At 45.5% G+C, this 13,134-nt stretch overlaps 1 protein-coding gene across 1 annotated transcript; it reads right to left on the bottom strand.

Moving 5' to 3' along the window:
* Positions 1 to 5,641: 5,641 nt before the first annotated feature.
* On the bottom strand, positions 5,642 to 13,134 carry LOC142563699 (uncharacterized). Its single transcript, XM_075674298.1, has 5 exons — positions 13,016 to 13,134; positions 9,681 to 9,856; positions 8,541 to 8,614; positions 7,648 to 7,728; positions 5,642 to 5,885 (listed from the first exon to the last, which is right to left on the bottom strand). Exons 1-5 carry the CDS (start codon positions 13,124 to 13,126, stop codon positions 5,710 to 5,712), a joined length of 618 nt encoding a protein of 205 aa, XP_075530413.1. The 5' UTR covers positions 13,127 to 13,134; the 3' UTR covers positions 5,642 to 5,709.

Below are 13,134 nucleotides of genomic sequence, written 5' to 3'. Positions count from 1 at the left end.
AATGAATATCGAGTGTTACCACTGCTCCCGGTATAATTTTAGCTGCCGTATGTCGTTGCTTAGCTTTTTATATGTTTATTTGTTTTTCGTAGGTCAGTGTCTGGTTCATTCGGCGCCGAGCTTTGGATGTAAGCCTCTCGAGTGACATGAAAAAAAGAAGGATGGCTCAACAAGAGTTGGAAAGACAATATGGAGAAAGGTTTTGCCTATGCAATAAATTTGATTGATACACATTGTATGTTGGGGCTGAATAAAAAGAAATACGAAAGCGTTTTGTGCAGAAATCATCGACAATGATTGACATTGCAAGTGAGTAGCCGAACGGTCCAAGAATGCTGTGCATTAATAAAGGAACGGTGCTCTTGACGACACGTATTTGTTGGAGTCAGAATATATACGTAGTGTTCGTTGTTTCGTAGGTGTAATTCCGTAGCAAATAGATTCCTTAGCCAGCACTTCCTCGGCGGTAGTACAGGTAGACAGCGCGTGCTTTTCAAAGAACTACGACAATTGACTGTTGGCCCTAGCTCTCCTACGCACAACCTTTGCGATAGAGAATAGGGACCCCAGAAAGTATGGCCCGGGAGAGTGACGTGGCAGAAGGCGTCTCAGCTATCTCATTCGTTCGTATTGCCGATTGATTGGGAATACACTGAAGGCTGATGATGAGTGTGGGACGGGCGGGCCGGTGTTGGTTCAGTGTATTATTTAGGGTATGGAGAAAATTGCTGGATATGAGAGCGTGGCATGCAGCCTTACTGTCCCTGCGAATGCGCATTGTACGGGGGGTGCAAGGTGGACAAAGTGGCGACATTAGCAACGGCGACGAGTTTTCCTAGAGTGTTCTGAAGTTAAGTTGAATTGTTAACTCCGCGAGAGAAAACCAGTCTTGTCCCCAATTCCTGTCTGAAAACCTCGGCCTTACGGGCAACGGGACGCAACGTGTAGACGACCCATTCTTCTGGAGTGTTTGCTACGTGTAGCGCACGAGTTCTTCGTCTCTCGAGATTAGTGTGCGCTGCGTGTGACGCCGGATGGATTCAACTAGGATCTTGTAGAGCGTAGCCGTAGGGGGCTTGTGGCGGTGGACACTGAGAGAGTGGTCCCATTGCAGTTTCGTGAGGAAAGTGTGGCCTCGAAATGTGTTCATGGGTCGCATGAACTGAACTTCTTTATGCAATTGGAACAACTAGCTTACTTCTAATTTTAATTTGAAGTAGGCTAGTTGGCTTGTGTCTTTGTGATGATGGTAGGTAACAGTTGCTACATGGCCCGCGGAATAGCGAGAGCCATGCGGAGCAGTTGGTGCTCTTTGATGCTTCGGAGGCGTCGAGTAGTGGGTGTGAGAAGCCGATAGACCTAGAATAATTGTACCGTAATTTTTCTGAGCCATTCGTGCGCGTCACGGTTATCTTGTAGCTAGAAGCAGAGGGCTTTGATCTGATGCTTTCTCGGTATGGATTTGAAACTCTGTCAAGAAGGTGTCAATTTCTGCGCATGGGTCTTGATCACCCGTCAAAACAAGCATCGCCGTCAAATGCAGTCAGATGACGATGAATGTTGATACGTGCACAACCTTCCACAGTCATAAATTTAATTACAGCCCGCTGTTTCAACCGGACGCCACCACCGGACACCATGGATTGATTGATTTCTCTGGAGCAAGAAGAGATAGGAAAGTGAGGCGAGTGTCATTCTATACCTTAAACATCAGTGCGTTAATGGCAGACTTCAAAATGTTTGCAGTACTGTTGGAAAAGTAGGCGACTTGAAGGCATTACCTTCTGAATCGCCCACGTATAATAGCGCAGCCTGTCTCTCCTATACTTATGGCGTGGCAGTATTGAATGCCTTATTCTTTCGAAATACAATTTCTTGGAAGTAAGCACTATCTGTGCTTGTGTTTTCTTTATCCTGGTCTTCGTGGGATCTTGAAATATTAAAGTTACTTGTGCAGGGAAGCCCTACTTGCCATGTTTCGTGTAGTTTTCCTGACATCAAACTGCGACAAATCATTTTGCAGGCAGAAAACAAGCACATGGCTACAGCTATCAATGAAGAAATGACTTCATCTATGATGGCGCGCCCTTGGATATTAGAATGAAGGTACACGAAGGCATCACCAGCCTCGCCTGTGCCTTGGAACATTGGTTTGTGTAGCATGGGCAAAAGACTTGTCACCACATACAAGGCTTAGTGCAAGATCTAAATATATTACAGGAGGCTAGAATGAACCTCCCTCCACGCAGTCACTCCTTCTGTATATGTGGTAACTAGGAACCATCTCAGGCAGAACCCTAATTTCTGATAACGTGTTTTTTGTCAAAGTTGTGATGCCGTGCATTTGGAAACACATTACCTATTCTATGCAGAACATACACAACATTTCTGTGTGCTAGCCTGACTGTAGACTTACAAAACATACAATGAAGTGCATATGTACCTTTTACAGCACTCTGTACTTCAACACCCTTTTAGCACGGGCTATTATAATGCTCATAGCAGCCTTATACCCGATAGGTGAATGGGTAATATATCCCTGGTTACACCCTTACGCCCCATGGGTCAAAGCGTAATATGTTGTTCAAAACACCCTGTTTTTGGAAAATAGAACTGTCATAAGGGTGTAATTTCCAATAAAATCCAGCTTTTTCAAGGGTGCTAGGGGGTTAGTTATAGGCACTCAAAAAACCCTTAGGGTTGTAAATTATTTCACAGTACAATGCGGCGACCTGTAAGGTTTATGCCTGTCTAAAGCGCGTGCTGTACTTGAGCCGGAGTTATCCTAGGTTCCCTCAGGGTGCCGCCATCTGTGTAGATGTCGAAGTGTAGGTCTGTAACGCCTCTAATTTGATCTTGAGGAAGTTTAAGGCTAGCTAGAATAGAGTAGGTGAGAGTATCGACAATTTGGGGACCACCTGCCGCCGGTATCTGACCTGGGCATCGGTCTCTTGCACCTGCACTGCAACTATTCGGTTGGCTAGGAAGGCAAGGATACAAGCATACATCATTTACACTGGGCGTAGTGCCAGCATATCTTCGAGAACGACATCATGCGAGATGTTGACGGCAAATTTAATGCCCAAACGAACGATGGTGCGAAGTTCTGCCGTCCTGTGGTCATTGCGGAGTGCTTGTATGACGAACAGGGTGTCCTCCGTGCACATGTGGTTGCGGAAACCAAGTACCTAGGGATCGACTGGTTGTGAAATCTCTTGCAACCACAGTAGGCTGTTGTGAAGCATCAGTTGCGTCACTTCACCAGCGCACTAAGTAAGCGATATACTGTGAAGGTTGGCATTTTATGGTGGTTACTGGTGTGGTTGAGGGATATGTAAGACCATGTCATGGTTGCCTGCCGCTGAAAAAACTACTTTTTTGTGGGCTTGATGGAGTCAAGTCAGAAAGGTAGCTGCGAATCAGATAAGTTTGTGAGCCCCTTGTTTGTGCTTGCACGGGGTTTTGGAACTTAAGCTTCCTTGCAATTTTTATTGAAGGGCTTAACGAGCTCAAACCCCGTGAATGTGGGTTTAGAAGTGCTTCGATGGGAGCTAGCCTGGTTGCTTGGCATGGCTTTATGTTACAAGTTGCGCGGCTTCAGTGACACACGCATGGGGACGCAAGACGTAAATGTGTCTTGGTCGTTTCTGTTTACGTGGCAATGTTCCTGTCTATGTGACGTGAGCTGCGCAACTTGCGCGATAAAGTTCGACAAGTGGACGGTAAATTTCTCTTGACCATGGCGCTCATACCCTTTGATATTACGAAGAGTGAGCGTCTCAATAGCTACTTTCGAGGCCGATTTATGTGGTTTAATCTTGAGTAACAGAGACGCTCTATCGCACGTTGTCGGATTCCGGAATGATTTGTATCACCTAGGGTTCTCCGGTCGGCACCTAATGGTTCTAAAACGAGTGCCATTGCCCCAAGGTAGGCTGTGGGTGTCTGAGCAGTGGCCTCTGCCCTGTTTCGTATCTACTGAAACTAACATTAGTGATCATTATTAACGTTCAACACTACGGAGGCAAAGGCAAGCGTAGGCAAAGTAACTATGTCAATTGACCTGCCTTACGGCGATAGTAGCTTGATGTGTGAGAAACCAGATCGAAAAGGGATATTTATGCACTGTTAATATTCAATGCTTTCGCTTCTTAACACGGCGACTAAAATTCTGAGCTCCGACAAGGTGCTGCGGTGAACTTGCGAGATCCGCAATTATGGCATTCCAGATACCAAGAGCCAGGATATCAAACGCCACGCCTGTGCCGTGCTTCGGGCGTCTGAAAACCGCTAACGTCATGTCCGCCACGCTTTGGACATCTACTTAACTATAAAAATACTTCTAAATTATACTTCAGCATTATTTTGCGTTGGGCGCCACGAAGCAAATTTTTGTGTTTGAAAGCGACAAGTGCTGAAGGATGTTTTTCCGCGAAATAGAATAACCACATAATTTCCCCACATGATCTTATTATTCTATTTTTGTTACATCGGGAGAAACAAGTCAGTTTTCAGAACAATACCTGTCTGCAAAAAAATTATACAGCCCCTAAGTGCGCAACAAAATTAAACTGGCTGTTTTGTCAGGTTCTTTTCCAACCTGGGCCATACCCTTCTGGGAACTGCACTCGTCCTTCTGAGTGCAGTTCCCAGAAGGGGATGCGCACACAAAGCTCGGCCACACCTGTCACTGAGAAGCGATGAATGTCTAGGTGTCAGTCAAGCCTCCCTAGGTAAGAGGGGGTCATGGTTCGGCGTAAAGAGCGGCTTTGGTTCCACGGTGGTCAAGGCGAAGTAGGTGGATATAAAGAACGTTACATGCCTCCCCACGCATGCGCACAAATTTGACAGTGGTCCGAGTTCCTTTGCGACGCCGGCGTAGTATCGTCGGTGCCTGTAGGTGTTCGGTCGCGTATCGTAGTAGCAATGTAGCTATTGGTGCCGCTGTTTATGCTTATGCTGTGTTGTGGCTGATTCATCGATTCAAGCCAACCAGCAACGTGCTTGCTAAGCCTAGGGTGCTCTCTTCGTTCCGTGATGTGAACGTTTCTGCAACTTCTCCGCCAGCTGCAATGCAGTGTCGTGTGAAGTGGTCTAATATTGGCACTGTCAGTGTTTTAAACTGCACAATGCACAAATAGCGAACAGCTGTTCCTCAAGACAGCACTGCGCCGAAGTTTTGTCCGTCTCCAAATTATAATAAAAGGTATGTTCGGTTCCATCATTTTTCATGAACATGTTATTTTCATGTTATTTTGATTTCAGTTTTTGATGCCGCATTTGGCAGGTTATTCTAGCGCGAACTGTAATGACGTGAAATGTTTAAGGAACAATTTTCTTACATACTTGAACTATGCCGCGTCATGCGGTTCGCTTGAAGTTGCTATAAACACTAAGCGTAGAAATACATCGTTTCCACAGCGGTCGCAATGACTTAATGTCTGCTAAATATTGTCTGATCATGAACTCCTTCTTTGCATTTTCCTACTCTGGCTGTACAGGATGAGAGATAGTGAAATATTGAGCGCATAGTTTCACGGTTCACAATGACATATGTTTCAGGGAACTGATTCATAATAATTTTCAATGAACACAGCATCGATGATTTGAAAAGAACAGAGCAGAGTGAACAGAAAGGAAGCTTTATTTCAGTTAGCGTGCTGGGGTGTTACATGCTCGGGAGAGGGCCAATAACTCGTCCGCAACAGATTAATTCTCCTGCCAGCCAATGTTGAAGGTACCGTTCAGGCCGAGCACCCTGCCGCAAGAGTCATCGTACATCTGGTACGAGGGAGTGCCGCCGCAGAACATGTGGAAGATGAAGTCGCAGTACTGGGCACGGCGGTTAAACGATGACACACGACGCCACATGGCACAGCCATATCCTGCCAAAAAAAGACAGGTTGCTTTGATGATTACTACACTCTTAACCTCGGTCTATATAACTTTTACTAAGTCAAACATATTAGCAGAATGGTCTTCTTACAATGTTCAGGCTATGTGGAACGAATATTCTTGAGCGGCAGCTCTTCCTTCTGTCTCGCTTCTTGTCACGGCTGCTGAATATAGCTCTTATTATTTTAAACATTAGATTCATCAAGTGGAATGTCTTAATTTCGTTTCACGCTAGTTTCATTACGAATTGGAACATATTTGCAAGCATCTTCCATTTTTGGGGGTCCTAACAGCGCATAAAACGACGACGACTGGAGAAATGAGAGCACACACCACAAAGGGCTTCGGTGTTCGTGTTTATATTCTGGTCGTCCATCATGAACCACTCACATACATCAATTCTGCGAAATACATCAACAGTAATGCTGCGCTGGAGCGTATTGTTTATGGAATACGATTTCAATGTGGAGTACATTTGAGGCAGCGACAACATTGGTGCACATTACTCAGTAGAGTGCAGATGTCAAAATGATCTGGGCTGTACATTTCTTGGCTAAAGTTCCCCGTTGCTAAAGAGTTCCACACTGACTGTGCTTGTAGTATGTAGGCCTCAAATACAGTGTTCGTGTGTGAGAAAAGTAGTTTCACGGAAAACAATGACGGAGACCAGTGAGCGGTGGTCTAGTGCGGCTTGCTAGCGCTGGTGTGTATACGACTGACGAGGCTTAATGGTGTGTTGGCGGGGAAGGAGACGCGAAGGCGGTGACACTGATACATGGAGATCCGACGCAGCTGATGACCCCCAGCCAGCTGGGCACCACTGAGCAGGTGTGGGGTCCAGGGCCGCTTTGCGTTCCGGCACTACCGGAGACTTGTTGCTCAGATTGAGGGCGGCTGGTCGAACAATGGTTGCTGAACGCCAGGTCTAGGGCAAGTGTGGACGCCTGGGCTACCTGCTAGACAGTCCTATCCCGCGACCCGGTAGGTGGCGTCACCCCCGTGTACGCCTCCCACGCCTCCATTATGCCCTTTCAGCTTCCATCAGGCAAAACCGACGGCAACAGCAGCGACTTCACCGTGTCGGCCAGTTGAAGCCCTTACGGACCAACAGCACCATGAGGATGACGCGCTGTTATTGACTTGAACGTCGCTTTAGTGTTTAAGGCTTAGCGTATATGTTAGCTGTTGCCGAGGGGACTTTCGCACTTTGCACAGTGGTTGAGGCCACGTCAGCTGCTCAGAGTGCGTGTTCTCGTGTGTACTTTGTCACATTTTATTTTTGTGCTTGAAAATACATTTGCATGCTCTGCTATGGCGCTTGTCTTTTTTGTTCCTTTTAAATTCACTGCACGTCTGTAAGCGTGACGAGCGTACGGTAAACAACTGCACGATAACGACTTTAGGATGCACACAAGGAAATTCCCAGGAATTTGGAGGCATAAAATGATCTACAGCGGGTGTACAAGAGATGTCACTGATATTATTTCATGTAGTATTGTAAAACATTTGTAGCTTTGTTTCTTCTCTTACTGCAATCTGTAGTGGCGACTCCAGGTAATAGTCCCCAGGGGAATATAGCTAGCCGTTTTTCGTGTCAAACATACATCGAAGGTAACATGTACTGCGTATCTGAAAAAGTACTTCGATAATAGTTACCTTTTAGCGAACAAGACGCCTAATTTGGCTCTAAAAAGCAACATATAATTACAATTCGTGACGGTGGTAATATTAGGAAGTTCTTGGTAAACATACCGTTAAGAGCATGGAAGTAACGCCCAATGAAACAAGTGTGGCAATCTTTGAAGATCGTAAGAAATTGTAAATTGCCCGCACCTGGAAAAAAGAAAATGGGGCTCAAGTCGCATTAACACTTCCAAATGAGCCTTGAATGCCGGAAAATGTCGTTGAAAGCTCTCGAAATGCACGCTCAAACATTGATAATGAAATAAATAATATTACCGCATGAATACCTATATCTAAAGGTAAGACAATGCATTACAAAATCCACACCTACCGAAACGACAATTACCAGATGGCAACTCTGATGTTTTCCATTTGCTCTAGATTCATGGGACCACGTTGTTGCGGTAAGGCGTAAGTACGGTTGGAAATAACTGGAAATAGGCGGTACTTGCTGAGCAGTATACAGTATACGAGCTGGCGGACAACGCAGATAGTGCGGCAGTATAGCCGGCGAAGCATTTACTTTTGTAAACTTGACCTAAAGCTATACGTCACTCAGTGCAAACAAAATGTGGCGAGCATTCGCAGTGGCGACTGAGTGGCCTTTCCGAAGGAACTGCTTACTGTTGTGCTGCAATGAGAAGGAGTATCCAACCGACATTGCAGAAATTTTATCGAAGAGAACTGCCTCTCTTCAAAGCGCTTGTGGCCGCGACGATGTAACAATGCTATTTCAAATCTTTGCATTCACCTGCTTCGTCAGTCGACCTGTGCCTTATCACCATATATGATTGCTAGCTCATAACAGGTTGGTGATAAGAGAGGAGTAAAATAGAGCGAAAGGAATCCTCAAATTTCACCAGCCGTGTTCAACTAAAATCATTATATTTCTAATTGAATTAAATTGTGATATTTCGTGGTGCTTTCGCTAACCGTGACTCATCGCTTTTGTACTGACTTACCTTTGAAGGACAAAAAGTTGTACAGATTCCCTGCGCGGTATCCTGGCGTATTAGTCAGAACGTGACGGCCGACACTGCAAAAGAAATTAGCTCGTTTCAAGCCAATTTCGATAATATTAACGGCGGCATGCGCAGAAGAATAACTCAGTTGCATACGTCTGTGCACAATAAAGTACTTTCGTAATAAGAAGCCTTTGCGTTTTTATTTAAAGCTCCTTTTCCTGTGACTTGCTCAAAGGTCGCATTGAACGCAAGTGAGCGCCATCCTCTGTGGCGTTGTGAGACTTATATGTTGAATTTTTAGCTGGTGAGTAATGATTACTTCCTCGTAATCGCAACAATATAATGCTCAACGAAATAATGCATATAATCATTTATTTATTTATTTATTTATTTATTTATTTATTTATAAGCGCGTGTTAATTGTTAATGTAATAGATAGTAAACTTCAGAACGAAACAGGAAAATTACGTGTCTTCGTCTTGTTTAGGGCTTGTCTTTTTCACGCTTAACCTAGTAGTGGGAGCTGTGTGGCGCGGGAAGGCAACAGGATAATTTGATAATTAGAATTTTTTAAACATATGTTTTTGACGCAACTGATAATAACAATACGCTATGTTTAATGTTTCCCCAGTGAAAGTTATTATAAATGCCTTGTTCAACTTCGCAACAACAATGCACCAATTCCTGTAACTGTCATCGCATTGATTCAATGCACACCACATCAGGTACAAAAAAACACAAACAATAAAGAACTTGGCATTTTGAGTCTGTTTAGCGACTGCATTACGCGGCAACTGCTTAGAGCTCATGTTATATTTGGTGCCGCTAAGTTAGTATTAAAGCTACGCAGACGTCTGCTGTTATATCACTTTAGGCACAATATGAAATTTGAATATCGCATTGTGGCGCTGATATATCGCATTTCATTCGAACATCATTTCGAACATTTTTGTTTCCACAAAAATGTTATGACGCGTGTTTAGTGATTGAGGTGTGCGTCCCTTTATAACTTTACCTCGTGACGACTGGGGCCTGCACAAATATTCATGAAAATGCTGTAGGCGCTGTGTAAATTCATATTTCGGTCGCAGTATTTCTGCACATGCAACTTTCTTTATGGAAATTGTCGAGTGTTACCTTGATCCGTATCCACGTCCGGAACCATCCTGACACCAAGAGTACCTTACGTTCATGCTGTTACCTATGACCGGTCCAATTCTCTCATATTTCACGCATCTAGCGCTTCCGCCGTGGAATGGATCGTAGGGATAATTTCTCTTGACCATGAACCAGATGCCGCGGTCGGGATAGCACTAAACATGGGAATGAAAAAGAATTGTATTAACGGTCTTGCAGCATTTGCAAATAGCATAAAACTTTCTAGTATACTTGTGTTGTCAAACTTCAGTAAAACAGTAGCCAATGTAACTATTGTTGTTGCCTAGGGCCTGACCACATTCGCCCAAAATGCCTGAGAGCCCGCAACACACGATCCAACACCGGCTCCTTGTACATCTGACTGTCCATTTAGCTGGAATATTGTTTGGTTTGTCGACAAGTCGTCTTTATCTTAACCTTGCAAAACTGTATTCACTTTCTGAAGTGTACATCCCTTACTCCTCATGACTACGATCATCATCCCCATCATCTTCGGCAGCGTTAAAGCATGAACATCAACAACCCGTTGAAGATAACTTGAGCACTAAGCCTTTTCAATGAATTCGCAGTTACTATTCTACGCCCCATCATATGTCTTCAACTTCAATAATTACTATAATTATCAACCACTTCTGCCTCATTTTCTCTCTGGGCAGAAAATCAGTAACCAATATTGTGAATGCCCTCGGTTTTTTGTTGGCTTTTTTGCATAAACTGCCCAACTCATACTCTAGCTTTTATTTTAAACTTCGTTATCCGCTACTGAAGCCTTTCTTTAGTGCCAATTGCCGTTTTCCCATCTTATGTGGGGAATATGTGCCACAACTCGTCATTTGGCTTACGTTGTTCGGGAACGCCCGGCTACGGTGAATGGAGGCCTGCTGTAGATAATTGCCGAAACGAAATTTATGGTGCTCACTCAGTTTAGATTTATGCAGACGCTCCTTATCTTTTTTATGTCGCCACAAAGCGCTTCAACTATACGAGGAACTGCGTCCACTAGGCCACGTAAATGGAATGCGGGATGGAGCGTTCCCAAGGAACATTGGAACTATTAGAGGCGATATATAGTGAACTTCGGTATAATGTTGTGAGACCTTAAGTGTTCCTAATTGCGCGCCTAAATTCGAGGAGACCAACATTTTTACTTTAAACTCCACCAGAACGTGGTCCCCATATCTGAGATTGGTCTTCACAGCCGAAGCTCAGCGTGAAGGCTTGGCCGCTATCTTACGATTATCGTGGAAGCAATCCCGGTGGTGACCACCATCCGTGTGCTAGGCCTCCTCATGCAAGCTCACGGGCGCAACAGCAACACAATTCATAAACTGGAAGCATGCGTTCAGCAGACGATGCGACTCATTTCAAGAATTGCCAACCGACACTCTGGCATGAAAGAAGCCAACCTCATAAGGTTGGTGCAAGCCTTCGTTCTCAGCCGCATCACCTACATCACCCCGTACCTCTGCCTCAAAGCGGCTGAGAGAGAGAAAATAGAGGGGATTATCCGGAGGGCCTATAAACAGGCTCTTGGGCTACCTATAAGAACGGCCAACGCTAAATTGCTAGCCCTAGGTGTGCACAACACCCTCGATGAACTAGTAGAAGCGCACCTTATATCTCAATACGAAAGGCTAGCTCAGAGTGCCGCCGGGCGAAACATCCTCCAGAATCTCGGCATAAACTACGAGTCGATGCAAAGCATTAAAGTAGACATTTCTCACGATCAGAGGCGCCATCTCAAAATTAATCCACTCCCTAAAAACATGCACCCCGAATTCCACAAGGAAAGGAGGGCCGAGCGGTCCAAAGCCCTACATCAGAAATTCCACTCCTTCAAAGACGTAGTCTATGTCGACGCAGCAGAATACATAGAACGCAACTGTATGTCCCTTGCAGTGGTGGACTCCTCAGGTCAAATACGCGCTGGTGGTTCAATTCGCACCAGAAGCTCCGAAACAGCGGAAGAGGCGGCTATCGCTCTGGCAATAGCCTCCACACATTGTCATTACATTATTAGCGATTCCAGAGCAGCAGTACGCAGTTTTGCGAAAGGTCGGGTCTCGGCTCCCGTAAAACACATAATAGACACAAACCAACACCCACGACCAATCCAGATCATTTGGGCACCAGCACACTCCTCCCTACCCGGCAACGATGCCGCCCACACCGCCGCTCGAGGACTCGCCAACCGAGCACCCGGACGGCTCACGCTAGGGTCAGGGAGGGATCGCATGGTCAGTTACCAGGAAATAACTCAGCACTACAGGTTAGCCAGGGCAGTGTACCCGCCAGCACACAAATCGCTTAACAAGCGACAAGAAGTAGCTTGGAGACGACTTCAGACGAACACCTACCCCAACCCCGTAGCCTATCACTACTACTACCCGGACCAATACCCTAATACATGTAAGCATTGTAAGCAAAAAGCGGATCTATTCCATATTATGTGGTCGTGCCCAGCCGAAAATCACACAAATCACGAAATAAGTAGTACTGAGCAGTGGGAGGCCGTGTTGCTCAGCTCCGACCCTGACCTGCAGGCCAAGGTCATCGAGAGAGCTGAAGAAGCCGCCCGGGCCCAGGGGCTCGTGGCTGCCTAACAACAAGGTCATCCGTCAATACCTTGTTTTCAAATAAAGTCTTTACTCACTCTCACTCTGATTATAGGAGACGCGATTTGGATACCGCCCAGCGCCGGATGAATTTTAAATATATTTTTTGCCATTGAAGTGTGGTTCATACTAAGGCACACAGTTGTCCAAGTTCGCGTCAAAGTGGTTAATTGAAGAGAAGCAGATGGCCTATTGGCGCATGCCCAGTGACACAGGCCCAACGACCCAAGTTGACGTCAAGGAGGTTCGCTGCTGAAGAGCGGCAGATACCTAATGACCGAATTTGGTGTCTGGTTCACTGAAGAGCCACATACTACATTCAGCGACACATACGCCGTGCCATATACCCCGTGAACAAAGTTGTTCCAAAGGTTGGTTTCGAATCCCATTCCATCAGCACAGCAGCCCGATGAGCTGCTCAATATTGCATGGACTGCCCACTCCCAGTAACACAGGTTGGCGAGAAAAGGGTTCACTGATGAGCGGCGCGTGACCCAAATTTACTCGACGCTTCGTTTCAAACCGGTCTCCCTCATCACAGCTGAGCGATGGTATGACCACTACACCATGGACTGCCTAATGACTCAAGTTGGCGGAAAAATGGTCGAAGACATCGCCAAAGACACCGTCCCCGGGAAGTACATGAATGACTCCAATAACGCTAATCGCATAAAAGAAAAATAGAACGTCAGGACTTACGTTTTGGAATATTTCCAGTTGTGGCTGAATTTCCGGATATGACTGTAATGAGGTGCTCCGTTGCAGAGCAAATATAGATATGGTAACCAGAAAGACGGGAAGGGCAGACATTGTTACGG

The sequence above is a fragment of the Dermacentor variabilis genome, chromosome 11 (genome assembly GCF_050947875.1).
Source record: "Dermacentor variabilis isolate Ectoservices chromosome 11, ASM5094787v1, whole genome shotgun sequence".
Taxonomy (NCBI): domain Eukaryota; kingdom Metazoa; phylum Arthropoda; class Arachnida; order Ixodida; family Ixodidae; genus Dermacentor; species Dermacentor variabilis.
This window is presented reverse-complemented; position numbering and strand designations above follow the sequence as displayed.

Bases quoted from the DNA above. Each gene is read 5' to 3' on its own strand.
- LOC142563699 (XM_075674298.1), bottom strand. From the start codon at position 13,126: ATGTCTGCCCTTCCCGTCTTTCTGGTTACCATATCTATATTTGCTCTG. The intron at 7,729-8,540 runs GTAAGTCAGTAC...TCTTTTTTCCAG, and splicing joins CAACTTTTTGTCCTTCAAAG to GTGCGGGCAATTTACAATTT. The intron at 5,886-7,647 runs GTATGTTTACCA...TTTTTTTGGCAG, and splicing joins TTACTTCCATGCTCTTAACG to GATATGGCTGTGCCATGTGG.